Source organism: Homarus americanus, unplaced genomic scaffold, assembly GCF_018991925.1.
Source record: "Homarus americanus isolate GMGI-L3 unplaced genomic scaffold, GMGI_Hamer_2.0 scaffold11022, whole genome shotgun sequence".
NCBI classification, from domain to species: Eukaryota; Metazoa; Arthropoda; class Malacostraca; order Decapoda; family Nephropidae; genus Homarus; species Homarus americanus.
The window spans coordinates 18314699-18335868 of NW_024737068.1; the positions used below are offsets into that span (position 1 = coordinate 18314699).

General features: G+C 34.9%; 1 protein-coding gene across 5 annotated transcripts in view; it reads right to left on the minus strand.

Annotated features, from left to right (window-relative positions):
- Positions 1-944: 944 nt before the first annotated feature.
- The window catches only part of LOC121873040 (WD repeat-containing protein 44-like), a 79155-nt gene continuing 58929 nt past the window's right edge, over positions 945-21170 (minus strand). For all 5 annotated transcript variants that reach the window (XM_042376349.1, XM_042376352.1, XM_042376350.1 and 2 more), the window contains 9 exons: positions 20073-20227; positions 19703-19873; positions 17227-17349; positions 15407-15538; positions 14116-14277; positions 9234-9349; positions 8828-8955; positions 3376-3550; positions 945-1810 (listed from right to left, as the gene is read on the minus strand). In XM_042376349.1, the coding sequence (XP_042232283.1) occupies positions 1711-1810; positions 3376-3550; positions 8828-8955; positions 9234-9349; positions 14116-14277; positions 15407-15538; positions 17227-17349; positions 19703-19873; positions 20073-20227 (1262 nt within the window). In that variant the 3' untranslated portion in view covers positions 945-1710. The remainder of the gene's footprint in view (positions 1811-3375; positions 3551-8827; positions 8956-9233; positions 9350-14115; positions 14278-15406; positions 15539-17226; positions 17350-19702; positions 19874-20072; positions 20228-21170) is intronic.

The window sequence follows — 21170 nt, forward strand, 5'->3', positions numbered from 1 at the left end:
AAGACTGCAAATAATTTGAATATAGACATAATATATTTTGCACAAGAAATAAATTTTTTAATCTTTTAAGAGTACATTTTAGTACAATACTGTACAGTTTTCAACTCATTTTTTGGGCTTTATGTTAGGTCTCTTAAATATAACCCCATGTAAGTTGTGAGTCTACTGTAAATAAATTTATCACTATATATTGGGAAATATCGATAATTTTGGTAGTCGTGATAAATTTGAAATATTTCCTGCCCGATTTCCCTTGCAAAATAAAAAAAATTATCGCTAGATATAGGAAAATCTTGATAATTTGGTAGCTGCAATAAAAAAAAATCTTTATATAAAGTCGCTATATATCCTGACCCTATTGTATAGCAATTACAAGTTTATTATGATGCCATATCCAATTACAATGACATTATTATATACTGTACTGCATTTCAAAATTATTTCTACCCCAATTGATGAGGTAACAATTTTGAGTATAACATATCATCTCATGATTCATTCTGGCAACGGCTCATTATATGTCGGTGTAAGCTGTGTTTTTCATTGTGTTGGTCATCGATTACCAGCAGAAAACGCCACTATTTGACTGCCGCTGATATATTTTCGCTACATGTTATTCTACTAAAGATGGAGCATGGTGATTTACCATAATTACAACACATGCCAGAAATAATTACTGGCAACCTCACAGACACTAGGAAGGCTGGCCTACCAATATATTACAGGAATCACAATTAGTCATCGGAAATATTCGTCCATTGCGACATTGTATTGATGAAAAACGGAGCAGATACTGTTTTGGGAGAGCGTACATACAATAGAGTAGAATATTTACAGTTTACTTGTATGGTGCTTTGGCTAATTAAGAAACAAATTTATGTACAGTACACAGTAGCTATTACTGTACCACTAGTGTCTAATAAAGGGTTAAGAAATACACACTCTGACTATAATAAAATGTTGAGTATTGATATGTGATGGCAAATGACTTTATAAGCATCAGCATATACAATAGTTGCATCAGTTTAAAATTTTCTTGATTTTGAGGTAAATCACAATAACAAAAGAATAAGCTTAACATCAACAAATACTGTACAAACACTTATTTTCAAATAATAATCAAATGTAGCTGCTAAATTCATAATTTGCTGTCATTTTATGGTGTTCATTGAAGGAAAATAAAAAAGATAGAAGTCACTAAATATGCTTTGCCATATCAAAATTATGAGGGATAGAAAATATAATTTTCTATTTGACAATTTACATAAGACATGAGTGCATAAATGAGAATGATAAATCTTAATGAAGTCATTTGACAAGCTAGTCTATATCTCCTTGATCAACAAGTATCAGAGGTTTACTCCACTTGAGTACAAAATTCAGATCACTTACTTCATTACCAATATATATATATATATATATATATATATATATATACATATATATATATACATATATATATATATACATATATATATATATATACATATATATATATACATACGTATATATATACATACGTATATATATATATATACTCCCACACCAGCTTTTGTGTTTTGATAGCTGAATGAATCATACATTTTGCATGCCCCCCACGCCTTAGTCAGGCTGATTTCTATCAGTTCACAATTGACTGGATGATGAAGATAATGTTCAATTACTTTACTTTAAGGAATGATAGCATGCTATGCCTACACTGCACTACTACTACACCATAGCTGATGCTGGCAGTGAAGAATGCTTGGGTTTCTCTTTCTTCAAGAACACTTTGATGCATCCATTGAAGTCAGCAGAGACAAGTGCATATCTGGAAGTAGTCAAAGGATATTTGTCAAGAAATATTTTGCAGGAGGAGTTATCTCTCCCACAAAAGCAGGTTTTGAGATTAAACATACACATAATTAGAATATGAAAAGGGACCATACTGCTATTTCAAAGGAAATAATTTCCATTTTTAGATATGGAGTGGAAAATGTGCTAAATAACAAAAAAGTAAACATTCACTATATATATATATATATATTTTTAAGGGTTAATGTAATGGCATATCCCTAGAATAGTAAAACCGAGAAAAGCAAAAAGTGGATTTGACTTTATTTTCCTAAGAAAGAAAATGGGTCTCATAAGCCTGATGGCTCTAGGGACAGTAAGGATACTACACATAAAGCCTCCAGTACACAAGAAAGCAGCATGCCCAGCACTGCATGTTACCTTTACTTCTTCAGCTATAAAGTTGGATATACTGTATACTGTATTCACAACTGTGTGCAAACCAACAACCTATAAGGACAAGCACTATAGCCACTTGGCTGCTGTACCCCTTTTCTATGAATAATACAGTATTCTAAAAGAGTAAAAAATGAGATGCATCACAAACTAAAGCTAATGAACAAATCCAGAAAGTTAACAGGTGATGGAGGCTGCTGTACCATAACTCACCTAAACAAAGAAAAACTTATCTTCCAGTTTCATAAATTCATAAAAAATCTGTCTTCATTTTGCATTGTTACCTTATTATATTACCACCAACATTTTACTGCCATTGTCCACACTTGTTATGGTTACCTGATGGCAGCTCAGAAGTTGCCATCAGGCATAAAAGCAGTTTTATGGCTGGATGCCCTTCTTATCACTGACTCACAGGGAAATAACTTTGTATGCATCATTTCTTTTCAAATGTATGGAATTTTGCATAGTATACAGATATGGGACTGTTTATCCGGTGTCCTGGTACAGTGGGGTATGCTATAACGAATCTAATTGGTTCTAGAACCTTGTTCGTTATAGCATTCGTTTGTTATAGGATTAATCCGTTCCAGGCCCTCAAATACAACCACTTAACACTGAAAAATATAATATAAAATTGTAAAAATTGTAAAAAAGTGCATAAATATGCATCTAAACCCCTGAAATAAAGAATATCATTAATATTTGTAATAATAAAACAATAAATTAGAAAAAAAATAAAATTAAATTATGTTCGTTGTAGGAGATTCGTTCATTATAGCATTCTCAATTTTATAGGTAAAACCGTTCGTTATAGGAATATTCGTAGTAGGATCCGTTCGTTATAGCATACCCCACTGTATCTAGAATGCTCCCAAAAACTGGATATATTTTGTAACAAATTATTTAAAAGGAGTGCCCAATAAACTGAAAACTTCCAACCATTCCCTACCTGTGAACTTTTTATGTTATGTTATGGTTACTTTTCAACTCATTATTTCAGGTAGATACACTTTTTTCTTTTTACCCCCAGGTTCCAAGCATGTCAGATAAATAAGTGGGAAAAATTTTCATATTGGACTAAATTTTACAAAATCTTCAAATTGTGTTTGCCACTTTTTACTTAAATCTAAATTATAAACTTACCCTTTATTAGTTGTACCACTGTCTTTGTTTTGGTTTTGCTGCTGTTGATGCTGGTGTTGTTGCTCTTGTTGTTGTTCACCAGATTTATTGAGAATCTCTTGTTGTTGTTCAATAAAGCTAAAGACCAACTCAGGATGAGGAGCAAACACTGCACATGTCACAACAGCACTGTGAGCTGTGAAAAAAATCCTAATATTAAAATGTCACTATAATAAATCAAACACTTAACCAACACTTTAAACAATGGTGGATGAATCACATACATCTCAATATACAAACAGGGGGCTCTATCGCTAATGCCTTATTGTGTATAAGTACTATCTTTCCACAAATCTGGAGGAGAAACTTGGTGCAGCAACCCACCACAAGTCTTCAAGAGTTTCAATTCATTTTAAGGGATCCAAACTAGTTGGTGGTACAGCAGTAACACATAGTTTACACCACTAAAGGTACCCCTCTACATTGGAACTTTTAGAGATATAAATAAAGCTGTCAATATCTCCAGTAATATAATGTACAGTATATCCAATTGAGCTGCTCGAACCGAGAGTCATCAGTACAGCTGCTATTCATACATTAAAATACAGTTAAAGACTGGGAAGATATACTGTAGAGTAATGGGCTGCATTTATTATTGGGGTATAGCTGGTCTGCACATCCTTTATTTTTATAAGTAGAGGAACGCCTGTTTATCATGGGATCAGTCTTGGCCCAGACCCATGTGGGAAGGGTGTTATACAGTGTGACCCTACCAAACATCACAGGTTTTCTCCAGGTACTCCACTTTTTTTCTGTACTAAACTGGACAATAAAAAATCATGATAAAAGTAACAAAATTCCGACCAACCACCTAATGACTAATAAACTGATAAACTAGTAAACTGATAAGTGGTGATTGATAAATTAAATTATAAAAATAAATAAATTATGACACCAAACACAAACCATTTACAGTATAACATATTAAGAAAAAAAATTTCACTTTTTGAAATGTGATAAAATATATATGGTATGCAAAGAACATAGGGTACTGAGGCTTTGTATCTTTTCAGTAGCAATTGGCAAGCACAAAATTTAGACATAAGACTGGGCAGGTATGTATTAAAAATTTACATGATTGCAACAACACTGATTATACACATAAATTAAGTGAAAAAATATTACTTATATTTTTGACAACTAGAATAAAATTATTGAATAACAGTAAAGGTTATTGGTTTCGAAAAAAATAACCATAATTGTTTTTTAGTGGATAAATAAAGGGAACTTCCTGTGTGAGAAACAGAACTTGAAAGTGGTATAAGAAATCTTATTGCAGTGATCCCTCGGTTAACGAACGCCTCGGTTAACGAAATTTCGGTTAACGAACTGCCTTCCATAAGAATCTTCAATTCGGTTAATGAACAAAAATTCGGTTAACGAATTTCTTACGAACCGACCTCAACATGTTTTCGCTTGCACTGGCCGGGCAACCAGCTTTAGTATCAGTCCGCCAATACATTAATCGGTTCTAGGGCTTAAATTCCTTACGATTTTAGTAAATATCAATAAGTTTATACTATTCAATAATTTTAAAAGTTTAATATTCAATTTTTTAGTCATTTTAACAATTATTGAACATAACTGAAGGTAAAGTGACTAGTTTAATGCGCGGCATCCAGCCTCTTAACACAGCAAACAGGCATTAGTCTCTCTCTGTTTTCACCGGAGGTAACATCTTGCTTGAGACTCTCTTAAACTAAATGCTTTTTTTCTGTGTTTCCAAGCAAATTATTGGTCATTTTGAAATATATTTTACATATTGACAATATATAATGCAGTGCAGTGTTGATTTAAAGAAAATAATCTTGAAGAACTAAAATTTTATGGGTGAAATGGTGCCATGGGGTGACTCTCTTCCACCCCAATGCCTTCTCTTCTTCCTTCTCCTCCACCCCCATTCTAATTCCCATCATCATCATCATCATCCAGGAGCCTTCTACATACACACCTCAAAGTAAGTGTACTTTTCTACCATTTTTGTTGAATTTAGGCAATTTTCGGTGAGCTGGAACCAATTACCCAAAAACCCATTGAAACAATGGTTTCGGTTAACGAACAACCTGCTGGAACGGATTGAGTTCGTTAACCGAGGGACCACTGTATTTGTTTGAAACTGACTTACAACTATAGCAGCTACTTATAAAAGCTAGAACCATCCATGAGAGATTTTTTTTAACATGTACACAAATGAACCACTTGGCACACTAGCCCTTGAATTTAGCCTATTGGTGACTTGGTACTTTGAAAATACAGGTATCTCTCTATTTACGATGGGGTTACATTCACGAAAAACCCACCACCAGTCGAAATATCTTAAATCGGGAGCATGGGGTTCAATGGGGTATATTCCCAGCCAGTCCGACACCTACATGTATCACTGAAAATAAAGTTCCTACAATAATAATACAAGGTATATCTAAAACATTAAGAACAAGCCTGGTCTTCATCACATGTCCAGAAACATGTTTTTGTTCAATCCAGAATGCAACGTCTAGCTTTATACCTAGGTATGTAAATACCTAGCATTTACTCGCCAGGTCAACATACAGTCGACCCTAGTTAATTCGGACTAATAGGGGAGGAAGGGTGTCCGTTTTAGCCGATTGTCCGAATTAACCGATTTAGGGGTTAATATTGCATTATATTTCAGGCAATTAAAACATCTAATAATTACTTAAATATGTAATCTTGAGAGGACACGTCGCTACCTGGCATTTAATTGCATTCTCAAAACCCCCAACCCTACCCTCCATCACATGCACTGCCACCTTCATTTTCTTGCCTGGCGAATCAGATGTAATTAGGCACAAGGAAAGCTTTGCTAATTTGTGTTGTAATAGCTGAAATACTAAGTACTACGAGGATTTTATATTTGGTATTTATACATCTTAGCACGGTGAGGAAATCGAGTGACATTTATTTTGTTTATGTCTCTCAGATATTGTGTTGGGGCAGTCCTCCCAGCACAAAATTTCACGCTTGCCGAATAAGCATTTTATTCTTACTGAAGTTAAGTTTGATCGTGTTCAACGCATCGGGAAACCCAACTCCTCCCGCCCCTGTGACATCATAACAATGTTCTCTTCCCCCCTCTATTCGTGACAAAGTCTTTTACAAGCACAGTAAGCTGAAAGGCACTAATATCTTCGTCAACCTATACCTAGGGACGACTAAAGCCCACCAACAGCAAATGGGCAAATTTAAAGAAGCCAGGAAACATGGGAAACACATGATGTTCAGCCATAAAACCCTTGTTGTGAGGTACTCTTGGGCAAGCGAACACCCACCTGCTGTACCAGCTCCAATTCTACAATATCCTACACCTGAACGTCCGTTTGACACAGTTGCGATTGACTAAAGTTAGGACCTGGATAATGCCTTGAAAAAACCAACTACACAATCTTTCACAGAAGGAAAAACCTTCCCCCAGGTTTGGAGCCCCTGTACCTTGGCAAATACAGTCTTCAAATGTGAACAAAATACTGAATTCCTTGGGGTTGCTGTTATGAGAAACTTAGCTGGAGAAACCTCATAGCCATTCACAGTGCAGTATCCTGTATAACACTAGTCCGTCACTCACGCTTGCAGCTATGAAAGAAATCTATTATGATCTTGTTTACCAACACCTGATACACTGTCACACACTATGGAGGGCCTCTGGCTCTTCAAAAACACAACCCTGATTACTGCACAGAAGAGAGTTATGCAGAGAATGATCGACTTGAAAAAAAAAAAAATGACCACACCAACGAACAATTTGCTATATTGAAAATGTTAAAATTCGAGAATGTTAATACCAACTGCTGTGCCCTATTTGTTTACAAATCTGTCAATCACTTGATTGACAATAATTATTTCCAGTTCTGGAATAATCAGAGATACAACTTAGACACCCAGAGCTACTAAGACCACCCCCCATGTGCCCCTCTCAGTCCCAGACCTCCATAAAATATCACGGTGTGAAGGTGTGGAACAACTTATCCCCACCCATCTGAGCAAAGACTACGCTCCCTTCCTTTAAATCATCTCTTAAAAAAATCTTTTGTCTAAGTATTAATATTCTTGTAATACCTACTTTATATTCCTGCTTATATTGTACAACCCAAACCAATTTATCATAGATTATGTTATGTCTGTGGGTAGTTTTAAGTTGCCGCATTTTCGTGGCTGGGACAGGAGCCATTCGTTCTAGAGACAGTACATGGTGTGTGTAGACACAAACACACATTAAATTTTTAAGAAAAAAATAAAAATGTAAGTCCTGCTTATTACTTACAAGCACGGACTTGAGGGTAGACTCACAATTTCTGATTATTTGTGAGAGTATTTTCCCATTATTATTTATTTGTATGTGTTTTGTGTGTGTGTGACTATACATTGAGCAAACACATAAAGAGAATATATACATTTCATTGTACACAAGTAAAAATGTAACCCCCCAAATGTTATTCGCGGATTTGATGATTCGCGGCCATTTTGAGAACCTAATAAATAAATACAGTAATACCTCGCTTTACGCGGTCAATTGAACCCACGGAGGCCCGCGTAAAGCGGGAAACGCATAAAGTGAACAACAGAACATATGGGATTAATTGAAATAGAGACCGGGCCGACCCCCAAACTCCACTTTTTCAGACACAATACCTATGTTGTAGTAAAAATAACTTCTTAATTTTATGATGGTATGCACACACAATTAATAATTAAGAGAAATATCAATAATATTAGGCTTTTTAACACTTACATTAGTAGAAAAGATGGCTGGGCACACGGGAATGGGGGGTTGGTTCCGAGGCAGAGGGCAGATTATTGGCCCTCACCTGTATCACTTGTATCATTTGTATCACTATCCACCACAGAGGCTTACACGACCTCTTTGTCAAACCCCTCAAAGTCCATATAAGTCCATATCCTCACTATCACTGACTTGGGCCGGCTGTGGTGGGTGGCAGGTGAAGAACTTGGTAATGTTTTGATGACTGGGCGACCTTGTGCGCACCCTACCCGCGCCGCTTCCCGCATATATGAATAGATGCACCGCGTAAAGTAAACACTCCGGTTCTGGCGGGGTACCGCGTAAATGTAGAAACGCAAAAAAAAAACGCGTAAAGTGGGGTATTACTGTAAATAAATAACGAAGTGATAACCATGGTAACATTCTGATATGTTCTTACTACCACCATGTTATGTGTACTATTCCAGATGATACAAAATGTTACATAATACTTCCTTGAGATAAACGTATAGTATATATCAACTGCCTCCAAGAGAGCTCAGGCTCTCAAATGGCTCAGCCATGTTAATATTATTATTATCAACTCTGTATCTGTGTTTTTCTGGCTAAATAACTGTTTCAAGATCAATATAAATAACAAATTGGTCTGTTAATTTGACTAAACTATCCAAATACCTTTTACTCCTTCCCAATATAAGTTCCTGTCTCTTCGTGCTGAGGAGAACTTTGAGTAGTCATGATGAGTTTTCCAAATATATATACACTGATTCTCACTCCCAGCAACAATATATTTTCCATCGTGACTGGAAGAAAAAATACAGATCATTATTAAAAATAGTAATTGAATATACAAAAAGTAAAAGAATGTTCAATGCACAATATGCCATGCCAGAAGAATGTTGAAGAATTGATAAAATTATTTTAGCTGTGAAATACCAAACACTGAACATTTGTGTATACAATATTACAAAGTACAGGTACATTATGAATGTATACTGTATGACATACAAATACAAGGTGAAACTCCCTATTTGTTTGCAAAGTAAAGATGTTCAAAAGGGTATAGATAGTTCTGACTTACCTGAAACCTGCCCTAATTTGACTAGACATGTTTGAATAGCCCTTGTACTTGCACGAAAGATTCAGATCTCGTAAGTCATAAAGTCGTATTCTGCTGTCATTACTGGTAATTAAAACCTGAAAAATAGGTCGAGTTTATAAAGAGAAACCGAAAGATATCATAAACTGTGAAAAAACCTAGCACAGAATGTTAATGGAATTAATAAGTGCTTATCTTATTTTTTCAGTCTCATAATAAAACATGAACATAAGTACAATACGTACTGCTTTTTGACCATAATGAGAGCATGTTTAGATTAAATGAAATTACCAGTTTACACAAAAACACAATGAGAGATAAGAGTGTGTTGCAATGCCTGATCAAGAAAGTTAAAATTAAAATTACAGTACTGTACTTGGGTTAGAAAACACTAAAACAAAAAATCCCAAAGCATGAACCTGTCATAAAAAGAGGTTTATTTTTAGACAAAAACAGATGTCTTCCTCAGCCCTCTCACATTTTATAGCAACACCAAACTGACCAAATTTAAGATGCCATAACTGTATTTGCAAAGGAAACCAAATCACAAGGGGTCATATCTGTTAAAAATGAACATAAATATTTGTGATAGATAGACAGAAGTACAAAGAGCCAAAACAATACATCTTCCTCCAGTAGGGGGGAGGAAATTACACTTACACATCCAAATTAAAATCACTGAATAGATGAATAAATACATTACATATGGCTACCAAAATTTTCCTATATACAGTGATAATTTTTTTTATTTTGCGAGGGAAATCGGGCAGGAAATATTTCAAATGTACCGCCATGGCAAATAAATGCATTATTTGGTCACCAGACGAGCCACTGTGGCTGCTCACTCACGCATTCACGCTCGCTCGCTCAGTCTTTCTGAGTGAGTGACGAGAAAGCAGCTGACTTTGCTGCAGATTACGACTTCTAAGGTGAGTGTAAATGGGTTGCTAGTGACGTGAAAAGTGGAGTGAGGACAATGGAAAGCTTAATGGAAATGATTTAATACTGTAACTAATATTTTTGGCTTGTTCGTTTATGATTGTTAAGTGAGGGTGGCAGTGTTTCGTTTGTTGCTCTCAGGATGGCATGTCAGCTGCCGAATCTGGTACAGATTCAAATTTCTAAAGCGAGTGTACAGTAAATGGGTTGCTAGTGACGTGAAAAGTGAAGTGAAGATAATGGAAAGCTTAATGGAAAAGATTTAATACTGTAACTAATATTTTTGGTGTTCATTTATGTAGGTGTGGGATTGTCAAGTGAGGATGGCAGTGTGGCGTCTGCTGCAGAGTCTGGTGTTCCCAGAATGGTGCATCAGCTGCCGAGTCTAGTGGTCCTGAGTCTGGTGTTCCTTGATATTGATACTGAAATAGCCTGTTGTCCCCGAGTCTAGTGTTCATTGGTGCTTTAGTTAGTAAGAAAATGAACTCGTTAAGTCAAGTTTAGTCACTTTTTGGGCCTCCAGAACCTAACCCTATTTTCCCCATTGATTATATGTAATTATATATCGCGATTTAGTATACTCATATAGCGAATATCGTTGGACCTTATCTCGCGATATATCCCGACCCTACTGTAATGGGAAAATCCTGTCACAAATAATCAGAAACAAATGTTGAGTCTACCCTGAAGTCCATTCTGTGCTTTGTTTTTAATAAAGCACAGAGTAGACTTGAGGGTAGACTCAACAGTTTTAATACTACATTTGTTTCTGATTATTTGTGAGAGGATTTTTCCTATTATTATTTATCTGTATGTGTTTTGTGTGTGTGTGTGTGTGTGTGTGTCTACAAACACACACATATATACAATACAGGTAAACGAAATTGCTGTCTCTAGAACGAATGGTTCCCTGTCCCGGCCGCGAAAATGCCAGCAACTTTAAAACTACCCGCAGACATTCTTGGGTACATCCAGGGTGTCATACGTGAATAATAGAGGACCACGAAATAAAAATCCGCGTACTGTACAGCTTCCAACGAAAGTAGAATCCCGGTTATCCGGAGTCTGGGCAACCAGTAGATTCAACCAATCAGCACCAAAATGAAATAATACAAATAAAAATTCCTCCTAAATCAACTAGAATCGTAAGTTTGAATACTGCACATAATGGGGATGAGCTGCCATATTTAATGGACAGTTCTTTAACACTTATTCAACTTTATATAAATGATCTGAGCACAAGGTTAGCTAAATTTGAACAAATTTCAAACTCCAAATGTCAAAAATGAAAAAAAATTGCCAAGATAAACAATACATAGCATATATTTTATGTAAAAAAAATAGCTTCTTCCACACTCAAACCATCCTCTGGGCAACATGACCTATTTCAGCCATGCAGTTAACCGGCTAACTCACAGACGTGTGGCTGCTGTGCATCAACACAGTTACAGCCCACTGCCTCCACACAAGTTCACTTCCCACACATACACATTCCATGCTCTTCCTTTTTCTTTTTTTATAGTTATATATTATAGATTCTTTATTTCAAAGTCACATTAGAGTACAGTATTGGAATGATTTTTCCACAACTTTTATAGTTTCATTATATGTAACAATAAATGAGGTTGCTGGGCTGGCGATTCGGCTACGCAGTTACAGTCTACTACCTCCATACGCGTTTATTTCCCACACATACTCACCCATACTCTTCATTTTTCAATTTTATACTTTTATATTATATTTTCTTTATTTCTATGCTACATCATTATATAGAGTGGAATAAGTGTTAAAAAGTCTGTTTTTCCACAAATCCATGCATTTTCAAGAGTCTAAATGAAAAAAAATATAGACAAATGAAAAACCCATTAATTGAAAAAAATGAACTTCTGAGACATGAATTTCTAAGGTCAGCCAGTAACACTGTGAATTGTAAGATTTATTAGGGGATCCTAAGATTGAGGTTCAACTACCTGGACAAACTCTTTATCTGGCACCTCTTAATCGTCATAGGTGCCGGAAAACCAGGATTCTATTGTATATCCTCAAAAATTTTGTTAAGAGGACAATGAATTCACTGGGTCTATGAAATATTATTACAGTCAACCCTCACTTTACGAGGTTAATGTAACCCACAGGGTACCGCGGAAAGTGAGAAACGCATAAAGTGAATAACATAACATATGGGATTAAATGAAATAGAGACCAGCTGACCCCCAAACTCCACTTTTTCCAACACAATACCTATGTTCTAGTAAAAATAACATCTTAATTTTATGATGGTACATGCACACAATTAATACTTAAGAGAAATAGAGAAATACAGTCGCCAAGTTAATGTCCATTCAAATAATGGACTCAACTCCCTCCCCCTCTTCTCACACTACACTCGCTGGCTCTTCCCTCTCTGAGAAATTTTGGGGGAAAACCAGGTATAGTAATAAATAATACCTCAAACTAAAGTTAGGATAATATAATTGACATTGCTGGATTCCTTGTAAGACCAGGAATATTTTGAATATAAATGTCATATATTTTGCACAAAAGATAACATATTTACTCAGAGTAAACATTATATCTAAAATTTGTATGTCTAATGCAAAATCTATGATGTTTATATTTGAATTTTAAAAGTACTGCCTGAGAATCAGGAAAATCCAAAAATCCGGACCAACCCAATCCCCAAGCAGTCCGGATTTTTGGACTTCTACTGTATATTCAAATTAATCACTATCTTATAAAAATTCCAGCAATGTAAATTATATTCTCCCAGGTCACTCTGTTACATTTTATATATAAAAAAAAAAAAAATTAATAAATAAATCTAAAGGACATAAATAAACAAATAAATACTTCCCTAGACCTTCGGTGCAACTGTCAAACATGTCACCTCCCCTTCCTTCCTCCCTCCCTCCCTCTCCCCCATCTTCCCAGCCAGGGTTTGGTGGTTTTAGGCTTTAAGTTTTTATCTTATATAATATCACAGACTAAAGTTAGGAGAATATAATTTGCATTGCTAGAATCCTTGCAAGACAGCAAATAATTGGAATATAAATGTCATATATTTTGCACAAGAGATAAAAATTTTAGCCCTTTGTAATAAAATTAATTAGAACATGTCAGTTCAGTGACATTTTAAAAGAGAAAAGCTTAAAGTTTAAGGACAGATAAATAAATAAGCACTAGACCTTGGCATCAGCTGTCAAACATATCAACTCACCTTTCCCCCCCTCATGTTCCCATCAGCAGATCGCTAGTAAACATACCATTTCACATCCCATAATTTTAGCTGTGTTGATTTACGAGTGTTTGTTTTAACATAATACTACAAAAAACAATGTTTTGTTTATTCTAGGAGATGGGCTGAGGTGCATCTGCATAGACTCTCAGTCTTTTTAGTATTTTGTGTTTCTCTCAAGTACCAAACTAAATTATTCCATTGAAACAACACTTTGATTTAGTGCGAATTTGCTTTAAAGCGACCTCTCTTGGAATGTATCTCGTGTTATATCGACGTTCTACTGTACTGTATTTTATGGGCCAAAATTCTTGAACTGCTAAGATTAACAACATACCCAATAATGCCAAGCAAGAACCACCGGTCATAATATACTTTATCACAAAAATTATACAAGTCTGCTGATTCTATGAAAAGTTTTCTGGTGGAAATCAAATCTGTTATGTGTTGGACAGAGAACATCATTTATAATCCATCCAGTATTTTTATTTACTTAGCTTGCTCCACTCACTAGTACTGTGCAGTACTCTTTGTTTTCTTTCACTGCTTTTAATACCCCATCCATGAAAATATGCTTCCTTGAAATAGACCTACTAATATGGGAATGTAAGTAATGTAGTCATAGCTAAATAGTATCACTATACCTGTAAATATAAATGTATCATATGTAAACAATTCGAAGGTTTCTACCTTATCTTCACCAGGAAGGGGTTCAATGCCAGTAATTTTTCTGCCTTTTGCATTCTTTCCTCTTGTGGACCTCACATAGATCTGTGTGTAGTACTTAAGCTGCTCTGTTTCATAGAAGATACATCTGCCATCATATGTTCCCACTACAGTAAATTTTCCATTCTAAAAAGAAAAAATAATACAGGTTGCATTATCATCTGAACACAAAAAGAAATCTTCACAAAGAAACCTTGTTGAATATTTAATGTTTGCTTTGGTACGTATTAAGACGTTCTGGGGAAATGTTAATAAATATGTGACCAAGAAGTAAAAGTCTGCATGTCAGATGATACATACAGGGTCTTTATATTTTACTATAACAGTATCAAGATGTAGATAATTTATGAAAGCAGACAAGACCCAATACTGAATGGGGATAACAGTTGTCTCCCACCATATATCATAGCATTTAAGAAAATCTATCCTTCAGACCCAGTGACACATATATCCTTACAGAATATGTTTCTACATCCCTCCTTTTCTCTTGTTGTATCACAAGTCTTAAAAATAGCAGAAAATTCATCATGGAAAAATAAAAAAAGATATTTCAGGGAGGAGCTGAAAAATAATACTGTCTCTCCTCGACTTATGACATATTTGACTTACAACAACCCGGACATACGACGGCCACAGTCGTATAAAATATTTTTCACATTACGTACTTTCGAGTCCCGACGTTAGTAATAGCGCTGTGTACTGACAAAATTTTCGTTTGTAATTCCCTTTAAAATGGCTGGCAAGCGCAAAAGTGCGAGTTCTCGTGGTGCTAAGAAGAAAAAGAGACACCCTTTTTAGAATTTCTATGTATTATTTTTGCCTTTTTGACTTACGACCAATTCGACTTATGACCTGGTCATCGGGACGGAACCCCGTCGTAAGTCGAGGAGAGACTGTACAGTAGTACAGTATAATCTCGTGTTTTTCGCGTTTTTTTTTATCGCGGTTTTGACCTTTCACATTTTTTTTAATAAAAAATTATATATATATATATATATATATATATATATATATATATATATATATATATATATATATATATATATATATATATATATATATATCCCACCCAGGCGCAGGTCATCGACCCACGACGGGGCCTGAAGGGCAAAAAAATAAGAGTAAAAAGATATTAAAAATTGAAGAGAAAAGGACTAAATTAATCTACACCACGAAGATGCCAGAAAACCAGCTAACAAGCTAAAAGAACTAAGCTGATAAAAATGAGCTATTGAAATAAGATTAGAGAACTAACTTGGCAAAAGTTTGCTGCAGTAATAAGGTTCGGCTGACCTCCCACTTCATTCCACAAAACGACTCTCTTATCTGGGATGCTCCATAGCCGCAGTTTTCCATCAAGTGCTCCAGATATGAAGTAGCGGTCATCCTGTACAGAGCAAACACTAGACATCATGCATATGCACAAAACTGAATGAGCATTCACATCTTACCAAACAAATGTAATGTACTTGTATCAAAAAATACTCTAAATTAAGAGTTTTACTAATGTGACAGTTCAACCTCAAAGCCTGTTATCTTATATAAATTTTAGCAAAACAAAACCTTACAGTCTGTAGAGCTTATAGTACTGGTACTTATTAAAAAAAAAAAAAAAAAAAAACACTGTCAAGTATATAAAGTTCCATATTGGGATGCAGAATTATGGATTGATTAAAAGGGTAAAATATCTGGTTTCAAAGCTTAAGCAGAATTAAAGAAACAGGAAGAACTTACACATGTACAAGAACAATGAAAGATTGAATAGAAGAATAAGCTTTGACTATAGGGGGACACAGTTCACTGCCTCAGTACAACATCTGAATCATCCCTTTAAATTCTTATTAAATCATCCTCCACCCAAAAGACAAAGTGTATTACAGGACCCGATTGACAGTAATGCCTGCAATCTGTGATCTATTCGCAGACAAATCTGAGAGAAAATCTGAATATTCTTTAAGATGAAATAACATAATTTTTCATAGTTTTGAGTGATTATATTAAATTTAGAGATATGCAATATTTTATTTGTTACTGACTGCTGTGTCTGGACTCTGAAATAATTATAGCTAGCCTAGATTGAAATTTAATGACAGGAAGACACAATGACCAAGAAAAATATAATGTGCTAGGCAGGTGGGCACTGACATAAGAAGTGTGGATTTTTTCTGCATCATTTTAATCATTGTTTTCACTTTGAACATCTCTCAGATAATCATAGAAACCATAATAAGCATCTGGTGGCTGGCTGTCCAGATTGTAACTTGTATTATTCACAAGAAAGGAAACGGCAAAAATTATGATTAATCGAGTGTGCTGCTCAACCTGAGCCAGGCCTGTATTATTTCTATATTGTAGGTTACCTAACTAAGCTTTGATTCTACCCATGTTAATTCTTTATTTTTTCAAAATAAACTTTAAAGTTAGTATTAAAATTTGTATATGTGTCAAGATAATATGATAAATAAACTTTGGTATTACTATAAACTAGTAAAAAAAATCAGACAGATTTAACTTAAAATGTTACAAATTGCAGACAAATTTGAAGTTTATGTCAATGGATACAGGACAACACTATAACTACACTGAAACATATCCCACCTACAGACACAAACAAATGCAACAACTTAGCGATCTTATCCATCTGAAGACTTCAAACAACCAACATACTGAACACACCTCCAAATCCACAACCTCAGAAACTACTTCCATGAGAAATGAAGCACATTACACTACTGTCGTTTTGGTCACCACTCTTCCCTGTACCAATCAATATCAACACATCCATAACACATCCATCTGCCCACACTGCAATACTACATCACACACAGCAACTCATCTTCTCACTACATGCTTGACATTTAGCCAACACAGACAAACCTTTAACATGATTTTCATGAAAACTTCTGCAAGTGAAAGGCAGTTTATACTTAAGTAGGGTCAACAACAACAACCACAGGATTCTATGAGAAATAAAATCCAACCAATGACCTATCTTTTTGAAAGTATAATCTGATTTACTTCCACAATGAAATGAGTAAGATTTTCACTAACACAGGAAAACAACAGCACTCTTACCTTTGGATGGAAAGCAATAGCAGTGACAAAGTCCATGTGCTGGAATATACACAGGCATTCCTTGCGACTAATGTGCCAAAGACGTACTGTTTTGTCCATAGATGATGTTAATAAGAAGTAATTCTGAAAAAAAAAATTATATATATATATATATATATATATATATATATATATATATATATATATATATATATATATATATATATATATATATATATATATATATATATATATATATATATATATATATATATATATATATATATATATATATATATATATATTTATTTATTTATTTATTTATTTATTTTCATGTGCAGACATAAAAAAAAATTTTTACCTGTTAAAAGTGAGAAAAAGTTAATGTAATTGCACATAACCATTAAGAACTATACATAAATACTGATGTACAGTTAGCTTCAATCCTGCATTTACCACTTAGCATTGCCAATCCTCTCTCAATGAGCTGTGAACTCCAAACTCTGAAGTGTGAATTCGAAACATTCTTCAGTGAGCCGTAGGCTGAGGGTAGGAGTGTGTCGGGATAGGTGTCTTTCTATCAAAATTGTTTTACAATAAATATATGGTTCCCACTTCCTGATTATTTTGATTGCTAATTAAGCCCTTCACTATGGTGTCTTCTTAGCTATTTTATTCTGGTTACCGTCAGACGATTTTATTCAGCTGGGGAAGTTCCATCTCATAGCCAAAGGGTTAAACAAAACTTTGCTTCTTCTACAAGATATAGATTCAAATATATCCATAATAAATTTGCTCATAAATGCCTCCTTTTTATTGTAACTTTATTATTTTCATCTGGTTAGCGCAAGAGGATTACACTCGGCTGAGGAAACCTGGTCAATATTGTTAAAGCGTTATTTTGCCCTTCTCACCCCCAGTACCCCATCTACCCCCAGAGATAGACACTTCAGAGTTCAAGGTTCACATCTCAGGGAGAGAGAGAGAGAGAATTGACAATGCTAAGTGGTAAACACAGGATTGGAGCCAACTGCACAACAGAAACTCAGCACAGGAAGAACCTTTCTTCAACATAACTACAACTTCCAAAGATGTGTAAAGTCAGAAACACTCCTCAAAATCCCCTAAATCGCCCTTAAATCACTATATACGCCCCCCCCCCCTGTATATGTACATATACACTAAAACTTGCTGGGAAGATGGGGGAGAGGGAGGGGGGGTTGGGGGCGGTGAGGTTATGTATTGTGACAGTTGGCACCAAAGGTCTAGTGGTATTTATTTATCTGTCCTTTAGAGTGACTAAGTTTTTCTCTTATAAAATGTCACTGAACTGACCTGGGAGAATAAAACTTACATTGCTGAGATTCTTGTAAGATAGTGATTAATTTGAATATAAACATGCTATAGTTTGCACTAAACATAAAAATTTTAGTAATTATTTAGTACATTTGAGTACATGTACAGTACAGCTTTGCCCTTAGGACAGTGTGTGCATGTAAATGAGAAAAAATAAATGAAGAAAGGTTGGCTTGTGTCTGGGCATTATGAACGAGTATGAGAGAGGTTTAAGCGCACTAAATTGACACACACGAGAGGCAGATGTTACTCCGACAATACCCACGTGGCAACTGATGAGGTGGGATGGTGGGGGTAGAGCTTTGGCGGACTAGCTTCTGGCGCGCTTCTGACCCATTTTGAAAAATTTTTGTTGGAAATTGTAACCTAACCCCCGGGGTAATCCGCGTATATTGTAGTTGAAATCGCATAAGAAAAATACGCGCAAGATGCGAGTCTATTGTACCTTGAAAATTTAGAAAGGGTGTAAAAAGTTGAAAATTTTGTTAAGGGTAGAAGGGAGTTATAGGGCTTGAATTGATGTATATATGATCCTTGATTGATGACAGAAACATCATAACAATTGGCCAAAATTAAAAGCACCTACACCTTAAAGCAAACTCCCCTCTTAAGTGATGCAAATGTGAAAAGAAAGTTATCTGTAAATCTTCATTTGTATCAGGTATTTGTAGATTTAAAGATAAATTTTGCAGATATGGCATTAATAGAAAGTTATAATTGTAAGAATTCAGAACTGGTTACTGCTTAGCTCTGACAAGTTGGGTGCCTGTTGTATGGATACTAATCGTCTTGGTTATCATCATTAGTACAGTACAGTAATCATAAATCCAGTTTTTATATTTACAAAAAAAAATTTATTAATTAAAACTAATAATTATGTGTTTTAGTAAGCAATAACAACCTGAATTTTTTATTCTGGGGTTGAGCTAGGCAGAAATTAGTCTACTGGAGACAGTAACTGGGGGATTCATTTGCCTATGGGAAATTCAACTGCACATATAGGATGCAGGCTGATTATTTTTTAGCCATTTTTAAGAAAAAAAGTATGTGACTTATAAGCTGTAAAATACAATAAATGTTAGAAAAAGTTTATATTAAAATATTTATGAAGAACATGGTTTGTCTATATTAAACATCTAACCTTAGACCAAGATATATCAAGCATGTCTGCTGAGTGTCCAGTGTAAACACAGAATGGCTTGGGCATGAAAGGTGCACTGCCATCATCATTTGGGTCCAAGGAGCCAGGGTCTTCTCCTGATTGTCCCGAGTGCTGGGACATAAGTGATTCTTGAGATGGTGTCGGTGATACCTAAAGAAAAACAAACATTGAGTGAACTCATGTAAAGTAAAGAAATGCTACTGTAAAATACTTGTTTTGATATAAGGGTTGAGTAATATACCTATGGCAGGTTTAGTTCGGAAATTCTACTACAAAAAATATGGATCTGGAGGCAAGCTTACAGTATATCACGACAAATAACCACCAGGTACTTTATACGAGATCTAACCTTGATATCAGCATTACATTTTGTGCGTATATCAAGAAAGTAGTTGAAGGCCTGTTTGAGGACCCAAACCCGCAATACATGGTCTTGTCCAGCAGTAGCCAATAAGCGGCCACAACCACTAAACTTCATGCACCAAATTGGTCCTGTGTGTTCTCCTGAAATAAGAATAAATCAAGCATAAATTCTGGCTACAATTATCTTCATAAAATACTTCAGGCATTGAAATGAAATATGGCATATAATTTTACAAATATAAACCAGTGAAGTAACATCTAGGTCACTCAAGTATAGGTTTATAACATTCATATTACCAGTACAAGTACTATTATTGTATCATTTAATATATTTCATCAGGTCCCATTTATTGATTACTTCAACTTCTATTTCAGGTACACTGTTGACATTCTGCTGACAGTATTTGTTCTTTAGAGTCACAGGACTATAACAACAGTTGTACAGAGGCATAGGTATCTCTCCACTAAGCCATGTATATTCACATGGATAATTATGAGAAGGGAAGGAGATGTTTGTGTAATACCGTATAGAACTACTTTTTGTAAAATATATATGTGTAATTGTATTTTTTATGTATTATGTATGATATTTATTATTTATTAAAGCGGTATTGGAACAATTTATTTTAATTTTTTACTCTGGAACCTAACTAATTACCAGTATTTTCATTTACATCAATTTAACAATAATTTGTGACTTGATAATTTATGATGTCTTCTGGTACCAAACACACGAATCATCGCAACTTCATTGTACATAGTGCCCATTAGCATGCCAGTGCTTTCATCAATTTTAACCTAGGTATTGTATTCACCACCATCAACCTAAATTAATCTAGGTACTGTATTCACCATCATCAACAACTTAGGTTAACACAATAAAAATGCAATTAACCAATCACACACATTAAAGTTACTGGGTAGCTGTTATGTCCACACACCATAAAATTAGCTGTTATGTCTACACACCTTAAAGTTAGCTGTTATGTCCATTCACCTTAAAGTTAGCTGTTATGTCCTTACACCTTAAAGTTAGCTGTTATATCAGTCAAATAAGAAGAAAAAAAATTCCTGGATACAAGGT